The sequence below is a fragment of the Theobroma cacao genome, chromosome 9 (assembly GCF_053813885.1).
Source record: "Theobroma cacao isolate CCN51 chromosome 9, ASM5381388v1, whole genome shotgun sequence".
Lineage (NCBI taxonomy): Eukaryota > Viridiplantae > Streptophyta > Magnoliopsida > Malvales > Malvaceae > Theobroma > Theobroma cacao.
The window spans coordinates 49,966,486-49,986,502 of record NC_142647.1 but is presented as its reverse complement, the minus strand read 5'-3'; the positions used below and the strand labels follow the sequence as shown (position 1 = coordinate 49,986,502).

General features: G+C 35.9%; 2 protein-coding genes across 3 annotated transcripts; one reads left to right on the top strand and one right to left on the bottom strand.

Moving 5' to 3' along the window:
* Positions 1-237: 237 nt before the first annotated feature.
* Positions 238-10,649, bottom strand: LOC18591006 (Rab3 GTPase-activating protein catalytic protein). Of its 2 annotated transcripts, none has more exons than XM_007016896.3 (22): positions 10,290-10,649; positions 10,109-10,152; positions 9,941-10,004; positions 9,651-9,765; positions 9,491-9,558; positions 9,266-9,363; positions 8,819-8,990; positions 8,252-8,474; positions 7,969-8,083; positions 7,702-7,808; positions 7,487-7,579; positions 6,959-7,087; positions 6,719-6,852; positions 5,891-5,980; positions 5,610-5,683; positions 4,644-4,827; positions 4,462-4,533; positions 3,595-3,634; positions 2,426-2,700; positions 1,320-1,497; positions 1,013-1,239; positions 238-673 (listed from the first exon to the last, which is right to left on the bottom strand). In XM_007016896.3, the coding sequence occupies exons 1-22, from the start codon at positions 10,359-10,361 to the stop codon at positions 377-379; spliced, it is 2,871 nt and encodes a 956-aa protein (XP_007016958.3). In that variant the 5' UTR covers positions 10,362-10,649; the 3' UTR covers positions 238-376. The 2 variants fall into 2 exon arrangements, with proteins under 2 accessions (XP_007016958.3, XP_007016959.3); XM_007016897.3 differs by having other exon boundaries at positions 4,644-4,737.
* A 2,934-nt stretch (positions 10,650-13,583) lies between these two features.
* LOC18591005 (ubiquitin-activating enzyme E1 1-like) lies at positions 13,584-19,403 on the top strand. The gene is made up of 7 exons (XM_018127673.2): positions 13,584-13,897; positions 14,075-14,454; positions 15,094-15,311; positions 15,629-16,423; positions 16,854-17,722; positions 17,820-18,252; positions 18,611-19,403. Exons 2-7 carry the CDS (start codon positions 14,088-14,090, stop codon positions 19,205-19,207), a joined length of 3,279 nt encoding a protein of 1,092 aa, XP_017983162.2. The 5' UTR covers positions 13,584-13,897; positions 14,075-14,087; the 3' UTR covers positions 19,208-19,403.
* Positions 19,404-20,017: the final 614 nt, after the last annotated feature.

The following is a 20,017-nucleotide window of genomic DNA, read 5'->3' as shown; positions in this document are numbered from 1 at the left end:
AAAGTGAGTGTGTTGACAAGGTTATCCAATCCTTTGCCATCCATGGTGCCATCTTGAACCTGTCTCATCAAACCACCTTGACGTTCACGCAAATGATAAGAAAATGGTTACCACAAAAATCCTAGGTAGCCACACGTCAATCATGACCTAAACGTAGGACAAGCGTAGAAGCCTATTATGCTTAAGCTTCCAGTAGTGGGTTCGAAGTAAACTCCACCATAACCATAAACACAGACGGCAATGAAAAGAAATTTATTTCAACTGGAGATAAGACACTCCAAAGCAATAGAACTGCCAGGGCAATGTTCTCAAGGGTGAAAATAGCCCCATCAAGACAGTGAGAAATCAATTTATACTAATATTATTTAAAAAGAAATTAATCATACGAGGTTACCGAGAGTGCTACCCGGAGATCATTTGAGGTTCCACATATATACATCCGATATGTTTCTATGTCCTGCTGATAACCTCTGGGACTGCTTGCTGCATAGTGACTGCCAGTGGCGCTATCACTCATGGAGAAGATGATCTCCCTGAGGATTGGTTCGTGGCCATTAAGAAGATTGCCCATGCTCAAAACTTTTCTCCAGGATTGATTGGCGCTGGGTTGCGAGAACATATTTGACACGACTTGTCTCTCGTTCATCTTTAGTTGCAGCTTCATGTCAAACTCCTGAGCAAAAACGATGTTCACATAGTGTAAACTCAAGATAATTGCGGGGAAGTTTCAAAGAAAGGGATGGGCAAAAGTTTTGATTAGAAAAAATGAAATTGGATTCAAATTCAAGCTACTTCCTAATTTGATTTTAAACAACATGGCTTAGTTGCAATATTGCTGAATATTTTTATTTTGATTTTAATCGCAAGTCCCGAGCTGACATTAACTGGACTTTCCTCAGGAATAGTCCATTGAAAACAGTCCAACTAGAGCAGTGATTCACTAATACCCATGAAAAATGAGGGATTAATCGGCAAGAATGCTATAACTGAGGACGGCATTAAGGCTATTTACCTTCTCAGCATCTATCTTCTGAACATCTACATCAGCTGAGCCTACTCCCATGGTCGGAAGGTAAAAGTTGTAGTAGTCACTGAAAATAGCTTCCGCAATGCGCGGTGCTTGTAAGAATTTACGATGAAGAGAAGCTGCGAGTGTTAATAACTTCTCAACATGTTCAAAGACAACACAAAGCCGTCTGAGGTCTTCAATAGTCTCACTGTTGCCAGATAATAGATTCACTGCAACATGCACAAGAGCTTGGAATTTCAACGACATCAATTTCAAAGAAGTGCAAACTTGTAAGAATGATGAACCATACCTTGCAAAGGCCTTAATGCAGATGCCATCGTAACATAGAGTTGGTCCATTTTTGTGGTCATCTGACTCAAGCTTCCAAAATTTGTCTGGTTTAGAGTGTCAGCTGATGCTCTGAAGGCAGTACAAACCATTTGCTCAAGCAGCTGATGGGGTCGCACAGTTTCCAGATAATGAAGGATCTGTAGAGTTGGAGAAGCCATAAAGGATCAAGCTTAATGCATCAAAGATATATCGAAAAACAGTTATACCCAAGATACAAGGTTTGAGCAAAGTTTCAGGTCCGAATCTTAGTTTATAATCTGAAATCAAGCATGTAGTCAATTGTTTCCAAATAGTCTATCATCTCAGGTAATAACTCTATGCTATTGCCAGTTGAGTATTCATTTGAGATCACGGAAGAAATGCCCAACTGACTGATGCACTGGCACTAATTTCCTAAAAATTTAAAACAGCTCTGCATCAGCTCCCATGACATTATTAAAGCAGGATTTTGGCAGTTTGACATCACTAGGCCATTTTGTCTTGTTTAATCTGGAGGAGTAGTCAACCTTCCGGTTTTAGCTACCAATGATTCGAATGCATCAACATATGGATCATTCCTTAAAAATTGTTCTCTTGGTACTTCCAAACATATGTGGACATCACATTTGGACTTCTTTTGCCTATAAATTAATTAAAATGAATACTAATGGAAGCATTTGCCTCAGGAAACATCATCCTCGTAAACCACCTTGAGAGAAAATAAGCAGTTCCCTATCGTCAATGTTGGGAATGATGAAACAAGGATAAAGATAAATTCTCAAAATCCACACAAACTGCAGCATTTGAATAATAATTATCTAGCCCTTGGAGACACTCTATTGGCCAACAAGATAGTTCAAACTCTTACAAAATCAAAAGTCCAGGACATACACGGAGAAGCCTTCTCTCCAACAAGTCAAGACAGATGCTATCCTAAGGTTTTATATCAATAAATATCCTTAACATCTTTTTGGTCAAAGGAACCAAGGGGGGAAAAAGAAAGAGGGGGGAGAGATACATGCAATGGTACTACAAGCAGAAACCAAAATGAAAAAAAAGGTTCATTCTTCCACAGTCCAAACTAACCTTCTCTCCTTCTCGATTTGGATCTAGCAGTGGTTTCTGCTCATAAGCTGGCAAAACAGGAGCATCATTCCAAATCTGTCGCCACAAGTTCCCATGGTCAGACATCCGCTGTGAAAGTCGTCCTCGAGGAGGCCAGTCATCCTTCATACCCTCTGTAAGATTTTTGGATGGACCATTTGCTTCACTTTCATCATTCTCCCAATCTCCAGGTGAATGCCACCGAATAAAATCTTCAAAAACAGTGTCTGGATTTGCAGCTTTAAAGGATGACATATCTATTTCAAAATGTGAAAGATCATTAGTAAAGAAGTGTAACCAAGCATAATAGAGCAGAGTAAACTGAACACATATTTGAAACTTTAAGCACAAAACTTATGAGGGAAAGCTGAAAGAAGGTGAAATAGAGAACGAAGAGACTATTTTTAACATCTGATGTCATATAAGCCAGGACATTATTGTCTCCATCCTATTTGCCCTCAGACACCAATAATTTTACCTAAACTGGGAGGGTAATTTAGGACCCTTATCTGTCTCCAAAAAGGGTGCCTATATGCAGTGTGTGCACTCCTCTGTAAAGGTAGCTATAGTAATTCACCATCCTCTTGACTGACAGAAAGTCGAAACAGGCGGTTCCAAAACTCATTCCCCCCCCCCCCCCTCTTTTCTTTTGGGGGGGATTGGAATATTATAATTTTGTAACCACAACACAGTCCAGCCAAAGCATGATGGAGAGAATAGGTTTAAAAACAAAGTAAAAAATGGCCACTCTAGGTTATCATTCACCAAGAGATTTTTATTTTTAAAAACCCAAAATTAGTTCAGATTCAATGAATTTCAAACTGTTGACCTCAAAAGATTTGTAAATGGAGATAGTCTTTGTTACCAGCCTCATCAGAAAAACCTAAGACATAAATCCACACGCTTTTGTATCTATACATGAGTAATTGTATCAACTATTTAACAGTTTCTTTAACTCCATAGCTACCCCAACAGAACCAGATATGCATGTCAAAAAGCTTTGATCATGTTTAATTTCCCATTCAACATCAAAGGCATCATTCTCTCTAAAATGAATTTAGTGATCTCTTGAAATTGCATCTGCCACTGGCAATATCTAATGATTACAAAATAATATAACAAAATCTACACTAAAGAGGAAGAGCATTTACCTGAAGATAATGTGTCTCTCTCCAACTGTGCAGAAAAGTCCTGTAATGAAATAGCAAGCGGCTTCCTGAGCTACTAAATATAAAGTTGTTCAAAACAACATGAAATACAACAAATACAGTAACCTTATTATAATTATGATACATGAAACATGAAAAGGATAAATCTACAAAGGTAAATATATTGCAAAAAACTGACCAGCAAATTGGAGATAATTCATTATTCAGATAGCCACATAGAAACAAAATAACAATCAAGCATTCATTAGCCACAGTAAGATGAAGGAATTTATGCTATTGAATTGCTAGATGAAGTGTTACAAGAGAAAGCCAACTTGAAATTTTAAATATTTAGCACAATGAAATCTACTCCATTAATTCTTTGGTGCCGGAGCTTTACAGTAAACTGAAAGGAGCTGCTAGTGTCAGTTTTGAGTCATTGATTGTTAAAGAGATCTATATTATTAGAATGCTTAAGGCACATGAATCTCACTTTGGCTAGAGAGAACTACAATGTTTCAGAAGAAGGTAGAGGGAATGTAGGATACAAAAATGTCCCATACCAGATGCCCAACCTGGTACATTGTCAAGCCAAATACGAGCATCTCCTTCAGTTAATTCAAGTAGATGTCTTAGTGGTCATTAGACAACTAAGCCTAAACTGTTCTACCACTAACTGAATCCTTAGAAAATCCAATTCTTTAAAACCATTAGCTGGTATTAGAAACAGGATGGCTACCTTGACTAATTAAATGTTTAGAACATATAACTCCCAGGTGATGTGTTTAAGATTTATGGCTAGTTTGATGAAACAAACAATGAACAAATTAACATTCATAAACAAATAACTTGTAAAAAATTTAGGCTTACAAATGAATCACCAAAGGCCTCAACAGCACGGAGTCGTTCTTCATGCATGTCTTCTGTCATGAGTGGTGCATCCTATAATGATTAAAGGAAAAAGATAGCTGCTATGCTCAACATACTTAGTGGGAGATTACTTAGTGAAAAAATAAAAAGAATGATGAATAATGCAGAGATATAAGAGAAACCTGTGTAAATGGAGCATGCAAGCTCTGATAGGATTTCAGAAGCTTCATAGACCCTACTGGACCAGCTGAGCCTCTCCTGATAGAATCTGAAGGGCTTTTATCGGCAGAAACCACATCTTCAGAATTTTTACTAAACTTTGATACAACTGTGTTAGATTTATGCAAAACTTCTGGCGTCAAGGGACTACAAAAAAAACATTAGCTTCTCGTCATGTTTTTATTACAATTGTAGTCCAAAGTAAAGGATGCAGCAACCTATTGCACGGTGCAGTGGCAAGCGCAGACCTTTTCGATGAATTGATAATTTTCTTCTCTCATCTCTATTTCATTGAATCTATAGAGAGTTATAATAACTTAATACTTACCGTAATATGGAAAAATATGGTGATATTACTAAATACATCTAAAGAACCTTCCAACTCAGGCTCCATAGCTAAATGCTAGCCTTGCAATGACCCAACTTACATATCTGCTGCGGTAAACATGACTGACAAAGTTGAACTAAAGCCAACATCTTATACATCATTTATAGCAAAATGGACCACCTAGTCAGTCAACAAGGTGCACAGATGTGCCATTGATATAACCCTCACTAGCCCCACTCATTCTGCCCATTAAGACTATCAATACAAAGCCAACTATTTCATAACTATGTAACTTGCATTTGTATCTGACAGTAGAAGCACTTTTTTCTTATTCCAGTGTCTAAACTTCAAAGCATTTTTTTTTATGGCTTACAAGCAATAGGTATCTCAATTTTACCGACTCTAAGGGCAGATAATAAATGCATTTTAATGGATATCATCATAAGTATAAATTAAATGAATCTACTATTGGCCAAATAAGGATTAATATCTCTGAAACAATAGCAAGAGAAAAAAGCACAGAATTAAAAGGATTTGGCAAACCCATTAAGGACAGAAAATTTTATGAAGAAACCAAAGAACTCTCACTTGCTAAGTTCACCTGTCACGTTTCCCATCAAAGCCTTGACTCTGTGCATAAAAACTAGTGGACTCCTCTCTAACTTGAATGTCTTCCTGCATTTTCCATCAAATGAAGACTTCAAGCCAAAGACAAGATGAAGAACTAAGTCCTTAAGGGAACAAGTGGAATAGATATTGCAAGAACGAGAGAGGGTGGGCTAGGCCCCTTTTTCTTGCCTTCCATCTTGCCTAACTCATTATCATATACAATAAGCACTAGAAGCAGTGAAGGAACAATACAAGACAAAAGGTGGTCATGACCTCCATATGTGTAGACACATCATCATTACTTCCAATACAGTCTTGAAATTCTTCATTCAGTTCACGCTTCTTCTCAATGCATATTGCAAGCTGACCAGCAAAAGGGAGTGAAATAAGTCAGTGGCCATCATATTGCTTAAGGAAAAGGAAAAAGTGAAAATATTAAAAAAAAACAACTAATTACATAAATAAGAGAAGATGCTTCAGAAACAAGTCCCTACTAGAAGAAAAACTATAGGCAAAAAAGGAACATACAAGTTCTTGATTACATAATGCAATCAAGGTCATTTTCTCTAGGTCTAAGCTTAGACTGCAATACAGATCTGTACAAAACATTATAGTATCCTCCCATTCAATGTAATTGAAGGCTATCAGGATTTAAGAGAACCATTTTACTACAAAGGCACGTTTGGATTGGACTCAAGGGATTTGAACATGAAAGCTAGCAGACAAGTTAGAGCAGCAAAGACAATTCACAAATTTGCTAAGGGGTTTACAAAACAAGTGCATGACATATATGGCTATATTTTCTTCATTTTCCCCCTCCAACTTTAGCAAACTGAATTAAGGGCACAAAACAGTAGAGCATAGGAAAATTCTAAGTCTTAAAATTAACAATATAAAAGAATGTAAGAGAAAGGAATTAATATTTAAAGAAGACGACAATTAATAAGCATCATCCAGCCAGAGAGAGAAGTCAATAAAAAAATCTTGACACATGTATAGGAAGGTCAGTTCATTGAAAAATCCTACATTTCCACCAATATTAACTGACTTCACTTAGAGCATATTGAACAGCTGTCCAACATGATCAGTAGATTTTATTACCATTTGTAGTTTCTGGTTGATCAAACAAGTTGTTAGGTCGATTGAACCATTGGCCGACATTTTAGGCAATGGCTGTGACTCTTCCCAACACCAACGAATTTCTCGAACAAACTCTATCCAGAGCACAGCAATGGCTAAATACACAAGAACAATAACCAACGTATAGTCAAGGAAAAAGTTACAAAGTCAACAGATAAATTACTCTCAAGACAATATATCATGAATGATTTTCATACATACCACGTATGTTACAATTTCCGAACCATAATGAGTGTAAACAAAACTGAGCAAAAAGACACTCAACAGGAGCGCCTTTAATAGCTCGAGAACTCTTACGTTCACCTTTAGCAGAATCAGGAAACTGGAGACCTGTTATATAAAATTAGAAAGAAACAAGTGAACTTTAAACAAGCTGTTCTCACTTGAGAAGTCATATGTCATGACAGAAATTAATACTCATAGCAAGATGTAAAGTTAGATAATAAGACCTAAAACTCGGCGAAAAATCTTTTGAATAGAAACTAATTAAGCATGTAAGCCAAGCCAACCCCATCTATAAAAACCTCACCCACTCATCTTCACCTCTCATAACCAAAGAGAGCATTTGTTTATTTCTATCAAAAGTATACTGAGGTGGAGATGGTAACTTAAGCCGCAACAGTTAACATCAAAGACTTCAAATAAGCACAAATAGAGACAGATAAAAAGCACGCAACAGATTCTTAGAGGTATAACAAATCAAAGTGCTTAGTAAAATGGAAAAAGTACCCTCATGGAAGAGATCTTTAAGCACACGGTCGAGGACTGTAGGTGGCGGTATAACCATAGAGGACTTTAAATTGTCTGAAGCAGAATTTTCAACTGCTAAAAATAATGCATAAGTTAGAATAAAATTTACGCAATTTAAAATGACATTTCCAGGTAACATCAACACAGTCTACAGCATACTTTATATGTCAGGAAGCAGATAAAGTTATTAAGACCTGACACAAAATCCTCCATAAATTGAGCTTCAAATGACATATCCAGTGCGTTAACCAAAAGCTGCAACTGCGAAGCGAATCCAATTCTCTCTTCTTTCGAACAATCACTTCATACAAAAATTAATATAATCAGATGTATCACATGGCAAAAATATTAAGAAAATAATGAATCAAAGGGAGCATAAAAGAAGAAGGTAGTCGAATTTGCAGAAGGACCAATCCTAGTATTTCAGAATAAAAGTAGAATCTATGGCACAAATTCCTTACATATTTGGAGCTAGAATCCACTTCTCAGCATCATGAGGTGAGGCATTTTCCATTTCAGCCATTTCCAAGGAGCTTTCAACCATCTTTTCTGACCAAGTTGTGATTAAATCAAAACCTACATGCATCGAATCCATCAAACCAGTGTCCACCAGCATGTATAAAGAAAAAGCAGACTCGCAGAGCTTGCATCAGCTCAGAATCATTGTTAATCATCTAGAAGGCACAATTGTCCCCTTCCCTCCACTGAATAAAGAAAAAATAAGAATCACAAACAAAAGCTTACCCTTTACTGGATTTTCTGCAGAATACCATTCACTCCAAGGGCAATCATCATCCCAATGCTTCCTGTTGCGATTATCACCACCTGCACTTGCTTCAGATTCTGCATTTTCAGCATCAGCTTCTTGGATATCATCATCGTCGTCATCGGGAAGGGTTTGATAGGTGAGCTTCATTATAAGATGTACTTTGAAAAGATGCATTGAATGGTCTAACGTGGAGTAAGCCTTCAAAAATAGATAACAAATAAATATTACCTTATAAATATAAGAGCAGAAGTCAAGGTGGATGCAAAAGATTACAATTCTGATGTTAATACTGTTGTACAACCAAGGGCAGGAAAAGATAATTTGAGCAGCATGATCATAACCAAAACTAAACTAAATTTCAGTTTTATGAATGGAGATAATAAACATGAAAACTAGAAAAATGCCAGTGAAGCAGATCTGATATCATCTTATTGTCATGGTAATAATAACAGACCCGTGATAAACATTAATATCATACAAACATTATAGTTTGTGGGCTTGAAGCAACATACATGTTTTTAATAAATATCGAGGAAACTTACAAACTTAGAAACAAACAACTCATACAATCCTTCCAGATGCATGAACTTTATTGGGACCTGGCTACCAATACGATCAGCCTCAAACCTCCTAGTAAAAACTGTTCCCATATTTTGGATTCCAATATATGCTTTTCTTGAAGGGTCATGGACTGGGACAAATGCTGGCCACAAACTGCAGTACCAAAATGTATATAAAAATTTCAGATTCAAAGTTATTAGTAATATTTAATGCAACAAATATAAATGGGGTACAAATATGAACGATAAAACTAACATACAACTAACATGAATTAACTGTTCTGACACATTTATGCTGAAAAATATAAACCACAGTGTTAAAAGAATCTTTTAACAGTTAATAACACCACATATTGCTATGATAGAAATCAGAAGATCAAAGAGGCTTTAGAAAATTTTCATGGCAGCATTTTTCAGTTAGAATTCCACCTTGAACAGTTTGACAAAGCAATTGCAACTGCACTTAAAAGCTTGCTAGCCTCTGGTGCATCAAGTACCACACCGCTGGCACTTTGAGGCAAAATCACCTGTTGATGGCACACATTAGGTGCAAAGATAATTAAAGCATTAGATAGCATTATACAAACTGCAATATACTATAATCAAGAAGACTATTGAGAATAAGGAAGGGATGGCACGAAATGCCAAGCATACCAAGAATTCTTTTACTCCAAAGCAAAGCTGCATATCATGCAAAGTGGAATTCCAGTCAGCAATTTTGCCTGTGCCAATCAAAACGCAAGTTAAGAAACATATGTTCAATCCATGTAAGGTCAATGAGTAAGATATAGAAGTTTTTTATTTCCCAAAGTACCATTATTGTTGATTTCGAAGTAGTATTCCATCGAATAGATTTTTGTGGCATGCTTCAACTCGGATTTAACCTTATACATGTTCTTAGAAGAAACCAAATGAACGGCTCCCTTTTCCTACAACAAAATTAGACAGCAAATCTCCTTTTATTTTGATGTGTTCATAATCTAGGAAATAGAATCTTAACCTGCATTCCTTACTCTTATATCTGAAATTTAAATAGCACAGATTATAAAATTTTGAATTAAATAGGCTGAACAAAACAAGTTTCTCAAATCAAAGCGGGCGTACGATCAAATTCTTTGGACCATCAGCTAACCACTGCCGACAGATAGCCTCTATTTCAGATATGAACCTAAAAAGTCAATAATTTCATTACATCAGACTTATAAATTTGAAAAAAAAAAAAAAGAACAAATGTGTAAACTATAGTGTTGAAATTGTTATATATGTAAACACCTTTCCCATGAAGAAGCCAGAGTGAAATCATCGAAGTGTTGAACCTGCAGGAGTATCGAATCTAAGTGAAATCATCGATGTGTTGGAAATAGCTTTTTTTAATTTTCTTAACTTTTAGCTAATTAACCATTGAAATGTCAAAACAGGAAAAAGCAAAAGTGAAAAGATGTGAATAGCATACTTCCTGTCCTTCATCTTCTTCTTCTTCTTCTTCTTCCTCTTCAGTTAAATTGGCTTTGCTCGTTGACGCCATGAAAGATCACGCGTTTCCTACTTGGTAAATCAGCTCGAAAAATTTTGCTTCGAAAATCTAACCGAAGATTAGATCAAAAGAGAGTTTTCAAATACAAATGGAATTAAAGTTAACTGGCATTGGGATGGCAAAAGAGATTCCCGCGAAGGTAAAGGAAGGCGAGAGCGAGACGAAGAGATCTGGTTTTCTTTAGCAGGAAAACGTAAAAAGTGGGAAGAGTGGATTCTTCAAAAGGAAATGCAAATCGCCGAGAGCCGAATCCGAAAGTTTTAGGATTTTCTTTTTCTAAATTAATTTTAGGAATTTCATCACATTATTTAAATTTTGAACTATAAGTTAATTAATACATTTATTTAAAAAAATTATCTAATCAAAATTTATTAATTAATATAATTCACAATTTACACTTAATTATTAATTAAAAAAATTAAAGAAGTGAAAAATTATGTCCAAAGTAGTTTAATCAATAATAAATTGTAAAAGTCTTAAGTTTTAATTGAATTTATAAATTTAGCAATGCAATTAATTCTTTTTATTATAAATAATTATAGAGTGGAAAACCATATTAATTAATGAATTAGGTGAAAAGACTAATAAGGAAAGATAAAAATATATATATATATATAAATACAAGTTATATCCCATGAAAATAAAAAATGAAGAGCATTGTGGAGTAAATAATGCGTGAGAGAGAGAGAGAGGTGACACCATTCTCACAACAATATCATTGAACCTTCCTTTAATATGTAGTATTAATAATTCTTCAATATATAGTAATAATAATTTGAAATTTACGTATAAGGATTTTCATGTGTCAGTTGACTCAGTTCGGCTCGATAATGTTCATGAGTGACGTAATTCCTTTATATCTCAACTCAAAATCCATTTTTAATTAAACATGCATTAACTTGGAAAAAATCAATAATAGTAATACAAATTTAATAAGATCGAGACCCAAATTTTATATACATTAAAATAAAGATAATATATCCATTTAAAAAGTTTTTTATATTTTTTAAAATATTAATTTTAATAAATATACAATTTAATTTTAACTACCACATATGATTGCAAGACCAACAATTGAAAGGTGGTATTTCGTGGTTTTGTTATTGTAGCGTGACAATGTAATCCATAAAAGTCAGGCTTTGATTAGATTATGTTTCTGATAAGCTATTTGAGAGTCCGAAGTCAATTAGAATATCTTGTTCTATGCTTAGTATTACGAATTACGTTCTCCCAATCTATTCGGTTCTCGATGTGGATCTCTCGTTTTTGGGCTTGGCCCATGGGTTGTAGCCCAACATAGAGATTTGGCCCATTGCCCATTTCCTTGATTTATAATTTTTTATGTATTTTCCCTCTCACTTCCTTTCTTTGACTTTTATATTATAGATTCGCAGAGCATCCTAACCAGGAAAAGGTTACAGAAGGAAAGAACAGGTTCCTTCCAACGCCATGACAAGAAAGGAAGATCGAAATTCTTCTTAGGAGGCAATTAAAGAAAAAGGCCAAAAGCATCTTTAGCCAGAGAAATAAACAAAAGTAAAAACATTCAAAAGCACTGCAAAAGACACAAAACCATGACATGTGGTCTTGGGGGGATGTTTTCCTGTGCAGTGGTTACACTGGTTGGAGAGAATATTTGGAGATGGGGAGACTTGGATGTCAATTTCCAAAAGCATCCCAAGTTCTTTATGGCTACTTTCCCTCAGCCTTAACCCACAAAACAGGCATATGCAAATAAAAACAGCCTTACAAACCTAAGACCTCCATCTGTACCATATGCATTAGATTACCTTTATCTTATCTTTAATTAAAAAAAAAAACGATTTTTTTTATCTTTTAAGATTTTTATATGAATAATAATTAAAAAAATATCAAAACAGTCTGTAATATGATCATGTCATATCTATGATTTTGAGACGTGACATGACCACCATCACAAGTCCATTTTTCTTTCTATTTATTACATTGAATTTGGATGCTATTAACCAACGATCTAGATTCTATATTGTGGAGATTTTTTTTTTTCATAGTACGGAAATAGGTAATGTTGTAAATAAATAAAACTGATGTGTAGGGAAGCAACAAAGAAGAATATCGACACATTTTATGAAATAACAAATATTGCGGCTGTCGGTGATGGATAAAATGTAGAGTAAAAAAAAAAAAAAAGGTAAGAAAAGTGTTAAACCACATCACTATTTACAAATTCCAAATTTTAAAATGTAAACCATAGCTACCATCATGGACTGTGACAATGGTAAATTTTCAGTGGTAAAAAGAGAAATATTGAAATGAGATAGCTATAAATTGACTAAAGATTTTTTTATTTAATATTTATTTGAATTGACTCAAGAGTTTCTGAAAAACAAAAAATCATGGTTAATGGTAAAAGGTGAATTTCCTCTACTAGATTATTAAAAGGGTGAAAAAGAGTTATCATCATGTGCAATTGGGTACACACCAAAACGATTACACTCAATCATTATTCTTCCTAAGTGTCAACCTTGCGTGGAGCTTAAAAATAAATATATATGTGAATCAAATAAACCTGTTCATAGAACATAAAGTATTAACAGTTATATAAATAAATGTAAAATAATTTTGATAATTTAAAAAATATAAATTAATATATTTATTCTATGTGTTACATGACATAATATAATTATAATAAAATTTTTATAAATTAATATTGGATAAATTAGTGATCTCTATTCAATAATATTTTTAATCGGTATTTGCACTTTTGATATAAGATATTATTTTATTTAGTTTTATCATTTGTAATATTTTATATTATTTTTATAAATATTTTTACTTGAGCTAATATTCATGAAGTATATTAATTAAGTACACATCGAATATAAATTTACTTTGTTGCAAAAATTGATTGATTCATAATTTCTATTTAATAAAATTAATTACATTCATAAACTTGTTTTTGTTTTGATTAAATAAATATATAGAATAATGATAATTTTTAATTTGATATTTAAGTAATATTCATATAATTAAATATATAATACATGTATTAAATGAATCTATTTAGTTTGAATAATTCATTTGTGAAAGGATTATTATAAATGGAAATTGATTTAATTTCGTATAGTTTTGTGATGTCCGAGACTCAAAACGACGACGGATCACCTCAATCAAAAAAATCTCCCACAATGTGCGTTTCTTTCCATGATTGAATCATTCGCCGTTGGCTTGCATCCACGGCCCCACGTCTCCACCTCACTAAACTTATCCTCCTCTCTCTTCCATCTCAAAAGATGGAAGGTAGAGAGAGAGGAAGGATGTTTGGCACAGACTCAAAACCCTAAGCGAGAAAACTGTTTTTGCTCTTTTTCTTGCAAATCCATAAATGCCCTTCCCTCTTTCTCCCTATATCAACCCCTCGAAACCTCCCATTCTCATCTCCTCGCCACACTTGAACGATAATCTTTCTGAACAAGAATTCTCACCGCTTGTATCGCTCTTGTTATTTCCCTCAGATTCCTTTCTCTTCTTAATCAGAGTCCTAATCGGTACGTTTAATCTGTTCTTTTAATTGGTTAAATAGGAATGAAAGAATAATCATGTTAAAATTAGGGTTACGGTTCACCGATCTTTGGTTGAAATGTTTGGTATGGATGATAATAAGAAATTGTGTTCATTTGTGGTATTGACGATAATTTTTGCGGGGTTTCGTGGCTTTTTGGCAGTTTACTGCACTATATGCTTCCTAGAAAGAGAGCAGGTGAAGGAGAGGTTGTAGAAGGAGAGAGTGAAAACAACAATAACAGCAACAACATAAAAGACGTAGCTGTCACGTCGCCGATCAAGAAGCATCGCTTCTCTGCCGCGGCAGCCGCCGATTTGACGGCTAATAACAACACTGTAGCCATAGGGAACAACAGCAGTAACCACAGTAGTGGTAGCGTGCTCGAGCCGACGATCATGGCTCCGGGCGACGCTAACCACAATGATATTGATGAGGATCTGCACAGCCGGCAGCTCGCTGTGTATGGCCGTGAGACGATGAGGCTTCTTTTTGCCTCCAATATCCTTATCTCGGGGATGAATGGTCTTGGTGCTGAAATTGGTATTGATTTTTTCCTACTCTTCAAACTCTTTTTTTGCTTGTCCCGTGCCTTTTAGAGTTGAACTCTTTCACGTTCTTGTGAATATCAATTGACTCTATTATGATGATGTTTAATTTTGCGTTCTTGAACAATGTGCTTTTGTGCTGCATGCTGACTGTGTCTTTTAAATATTTTAGAGGTTTTAATTTCATTAATGCAGCATTTGTGCTCTGTGTTATTATTGTTTAAAGTTAATTATAGCATTGTTGGTTGACAATCAGTTTAATTCTGTTGTTAATAGGATTCTGAGAGTTTACGGAAAAATCTGCAATATCTGTGTATTCAGTTTAAAACGTGCCTTTATTGTTTTGTAACATGTAGTAAACAGTTGTATAATTGTTATGGATTATTGTCTTATGCACTGAATATGGAGTTTAAAAACCACACAAGCAGGTTTATATGCTTGCCATGTGTCCGTCTAATTATAAATAAAAGGCATTGAATTATTAAGTTAATCTGCAATTAACATGTCACAAGCATATAAACCCACTTATGGAGCTTATAAATTCCAATTAATTTCATTTGAATTTTATATCTGCAATGTCAAGTTTATGATTTCCTATTTTTGCTTGCTTCAATATAATTTTTACTCTTTGCAGCAAAGAATCTCATTCTTGCTGGTGTCAAGTCTGTGACCTTGCATGATGAAGGAGTGGTGGAGTTGTGGGATTTGTCCAGTAATTTTGTTTTCTCTGAGAATGATGTTGGTAAGAACAGAGCACTTGCTTCTGTTCAGAAGTTGCAGGAGCTCAACAATGCTGTTGTCATTTCCACCTTGACAACAAAGTTGACCAAACAACAACTTTCTCATTTCCAGGTACTTGCTCCACTTTAAGTTACTGATTGATGGATCTAGTTCTTGGCCTATGTCCTCACTTCTAGGTTTAGTCTTTCAGTGATTCTCTTGTTAGCATTGAATTCTAGTGCTGGATAGAAATGTAATTTGATGACAATTTGTTTTGCTAGAACTTTGCTAATAGACCAGAGGCTATGGAATTTGGACACTTGGAAGAATAAAATTTAACTAGTAAAGTCTAGGCTAAAGTTTTCATGGTGCCCTCTGTGTTCTGTCTTGTGTTATGTATATTGCTTATTTCATCTTGCATTTAGTTGGTTATTTTCTAACCGGTGCAGGCTGTTGTATTCACTGATATAAGTCTTGAGAAAGCCTTTGAGTTTGATGACTACTGCCATAATCATCGGCCTCCCATTTCCTTCATCAAGACTGAAGTAAGAGGCCTTTTTGGTTCTGTCTTCTGTGACTTTGGTCCTGAGTTTACTGTTTTTGATGTTGATGGTGAGGATCCACATACGGGTATAATAGCATCCATCAGCAATGACAACCCTGCCCTAGTATCATGTGTCGATGATGAAAGGCTTGAGTTTCAGGATGGGGATCTTGTTGTGTTCTCTGAAGTTCATGGAATGACAGAGCTCAATGATGGAAAGCCGAGGAAGATTAAAAGTGCAAGGCCGTACTCATTTACACTTGAGGAGGACACCACTAATTTTGGTACGTATTTCAAAGGTGGCATTGTCACACAAGTGAAACAGCCCAAGGTGTTGAATTTCAAGCCATTGAGAGAAGCTCTTAAAGATCCTGGTGATTTTCTTCTGAGTGATTTCTCAAAGTTTGACCACCCACCTATCCTACACATAGCATTCCAAGCATTGGATAAGTTTGTTTCTGAGTTAGGCCGCTTCCCTGTGGCTGGATCAGAAGAAGATGCTCAGAAGCTCACATCTATTGCTGCTAACGTCAATGAGTGCCATGGAGAGGGAAAAATTGAAGATATTAACCCAAAACTTCTGAGGCACTTTTCCTTTGGTTCCAGGGCAGTATTGAATCCCATGGCTGCCATGTTTGGAGGAATTGTGGGACAAGAGGTTGTCAAGGCATGTTCTGGAAAATTTCACCCTCTTTTTCAGGTTGGCAGAAACTACTCTCTCTCTCTCTCTCTCTCATATGTTTGTGTCATTGTGTGTGTGTGACTATCTATCTACACATGCATGTATGATTGCCACACTTACAAGGTACACCTTCTTGCTTATGCTATTGGGATTTTAAGTCTAATCAGTGGCAAATCGATGAACCTAGTTTGAAGTTTTAAGCACCTCTTAACAATAATCTGTGAGACTAGGCAGTTTTGGTTTTGTGAGAATTGTAGACCTCTTTTGTTTCATAGAGGGTGTATTGGCACCTTCTCCACTCAATTGCTTTTCACAGGAACCTAATCTGGGCAGTTTTGTTCAACTTTATTTAATTTGTGATATCTTTCACAGCCGATATATATTACTGACTGCCTTTCAACTCCATTTTTAGTGGCAAATTAACCTTAGATCACTTTGTTTTCAACAGTTCTTCTATTTTGACTCAGTGGAGTCCCTTCCTGCTGAACCGTTGGACCCCAGTGATTTTAAACCATTGAATAGCCGATATGATGCACAAATATCGGTATTTGGCTCCAAACTTCAGAAGAAGCTGGAGGATTCAAAAGTGTTTATAGTTGGATCTGGGGCCTTAGGCTGTGAGTTCCTGAAAAATGTAGCATTGATGGGTGTTTCATGTGGCAGTCAAGGCAAGCTAACTATCACTGATGATGATGTAATTGAGAAGAGCAACCTCAGCAGGCAGTTTTTGTTCCGTGATTGGAACATTGGGCAGGCTAAATCAACTGTTGCAGCTTCTGCTGCTGCATCTATAAATCCTCAGCTCAAGATTGAAGCTTTGCAAAATCGTGTGGGTCCTGAAACTGAGAATGTGTTTAATGACACCTTCTGGGAGAACCTAACAGTGGTCATTAATGCATTAGATAATGTCAATGCTAGGCTGTATGTTGATCAGAGGTGCTTGTATTTCCAGAAACCACTTCTTGAATCAGGAACTCTTGGTGCTAAATGCAACACCCAGATGGTGATTCCTCATCTAACTGAGAACTATGGTGCTTCGAGAGACCCACCTGAGAAACAAGCACCCATGTGCACTGTGCATTCATTTCCACACAATATTGATCACTGCTTGACATGGGCTCGATCTGAGTTCGAGGGCTTGCTCGAGAAAACTCCTGCTGAAGTGAATGCCTATTTGTCCAACCCAGTTGAATATGCCGCTTCAATGAGAGATGCTGGTGATGCTCAGGCTAAGGATAACTTAGAGCGCATCTTGGAGTGCCTTGACCGTGAAAAATGTGAGACATTCCAGGATTGTGTGGCCTGGGCTCGCCTAAGGTAGTACTCTAGATGATTGAGGAAAATTTTGTTTGCATTTGCTTCTAGTCATGTTTTTATTTTTTTGATAATGACGTTATCCTTCTTGTGTACTTAGATTTGAGGACTATTTTGTTAATCGGGTGAATCAGTTAATATATACATTCCCTGAAGATGCTGCAACCAGTACTGGGGCTCCCTTCTGGTCTGCTCCAAAGCGATTCCCGCATCCACTTCAGTTTTCATCTACTGATCCTAGCCATCTCCACTTTATTATGGCAGCATCTATACTTAGAGCTGAGACATTCGGTATCGCAGTCCCTGACCAGGTCAAGAATCCGAAGATGTTGGCTGAGGCAATCGAAAATGTTATAGTCCCAGATTTTCAGCCAAAGGAAGGTGTTAAAATTAACACAGATGAGAAGGATACTAGTCTCTCCACTGCCTCCGTGAATGATGAAGCCATGATTAATGAATTATTTTACAAGTTAGAGCTTTGCAAGAACAATCTGCCATCAGGATTCAGGTTGAAACCAATTCAATTTGAAAAGGTTTGCCCATGTCTTCTCTGTTGTGATATCTTATAATCGTATCCTTTTCGGCTTATCTTTATTCTGGATTATATATTGATCTTATCTCCCGAAACTTTTTGTAGCAATTATGATAGACAGTTGGTCGAAGTTGTCTGTTGTTATGCTTCTTGGCGTGGTTGTGATTGGTGGAAAATTTTCAATTCAATAGGACTAATTAGTAGGAAACTAACTTTGAGGTTTTTACTTACTTTGGAGTAGGATTTTCTTTTTAAGGATCAAATGCCCCTTTAACACATTAAGAATTTAGGTATTTTTGTGTCAGTTAAGCCTTTAGCAAACTGCTGTTTGATGTTAAATTAATTTCATGAACTTGCAGGATGATGATACAAACTATCACATGGATCTTATTGCTGCGCTTGCCAACATGAGGGCAAGGAACTATAGCATTCCTGAGGTGGATAAGCTTAAAGCCAAGTTTATAGCTGGAAGAATCATACCAGCAATTGCCACTTCCACGGCTATGGCTACAGGCCTTGTCTGCCTTGAGCTATATAAGGTTCTAGATGGAGCACATAAAGTGGAGGACTATCGAAATACATTTGCAAACTTAGCACTGCCTTTGTTCTCCATGGCTGAGCCGGTGCCCCCCAAGGTCATGAAGCACCGGGAGATGAGCTGGACTGTATGGGACAGGTGGATCTTGAGAGACAATCCCACTCTGAGGGAACTCATCCAGTGGCTCAAAGATAAGGGGTTGAATGCGTACAGCATATCTTACGGAAGTTGCCTGCTCTTCAACAGCATGTTTCCCAAGCACAAAGAGCGACTGGACAAGAAGGTGGTGGATGTGGCTCGAGAAGTTGCCAAGGCAGAATTGCCTCCGTACCGATCCCACTTGGATGTGGTGGTGGCATGCGAGGACGATGAAGACAATGATATTGACATTCCTCAAATTTCCATCTACTACCGTTGAGTTTTTTCTTTAATCCACCTAATGACCCCGAGGCTGTGATTTTAGGATGAGAAGCTTCCCAGGATAGTCTTCTATTCTGGTGTTATAGCAATGAAGAGCATACAAAATGGATTACATTGTGGAAGACAGTTGCATAATTTCATATACTATTGAAGTACTTTTAGTTGCAGATATCATATAGTCTTTTTACTTATTATGCATTTTGGTAACTTGATTGCCAGTTACCTGGTATTTTAATTTCTTGCATTTTGATTGGTCAACTTTTTATTTTTTTGAGAACCACGTTTACACTCTATTTTATTCTTTTTTTCTTTTGCCTTTTTCTTCGCTTTTCCGTCAAAGTTTTAAGCATCGAAAAAGAAAATTTGAATTCTCATACAGATGGGCGTGAGGTCAACTTTGGTCGCCAAAACCTCATTCCTTCAACCAGCTAACGTACCATCCAAGTGTTTGAACTATACGTTTTTCTATATTGTCATTCTGCCCAATTAGAATTTTATGTGTATAAATTATTTTTAATTTTTTTATTCTATTCAATTGACTCCTTACTATTTTATGAAAAAATAAAGAGATTATTTTCAATAATGTGTCACCTTAACAGCTACAATAAAAATCTGATAGCATTGGACATTATTATGTCTAATCTAGTTAGATTTTATTTATAATTTTATTACATGGTAAGTCCCACTTGCCTACTGATCGGGTGACATTCGTTGTTGGTCTTTTTTCTTGTTACGAGATTATTATTATTTTTTTTTAACTTTTGATTTTGATATCCTCACAATGAAATGAAGAGAAGGGATTTATTTA

Bases quoted from the DNA above. Each gene is read 5' to 3' on its own strand.
- LOC18591006 (XM_007016896.3), bottom strand. From the start codon at position 10,361: ATGGCGTCAACGAGCAAAGCCAATTTAACTGAAGAGGAAGAAGAAGAA. The intron at 3,635-4,461 runs GTAAGCCTAAAT...ATTTCATTACAG, and splicing joins AGGCCTTTGGTGATTCATTT to GACTTTTCTGCACAGTTGGA. The intron at 1,498-2,425 runs GTTAGTTTGGAC...CCAACTCTACAG, and splicing joins CAAATCGAGAAGGAGAGAAG to ATCCTTCATTATCTGGAAAC.
- LOC18591005 (XM_018127673.2), top strand. From the start codon at position 14,088: ATGCTTCCTAGAAAGAGAGCAGGTGAAGGAGAGGTTGTAGAAGGAGAG. The intron at 16,424-16,853 runs GTTGGCAGAAAC...TGTTTTCAACAG, and splicing joins AATTTCACCCTCTTTTTCAG to TTCTTCTATTTTGACTCAGT. The intron at 17,723-17,819 runs GTAGTACTCTAG...TTGTGTACTTAG, and splicing joins GTGGCCTGGGCTCGCCTAAG to ATTTGAGGACTATTTTGTTA.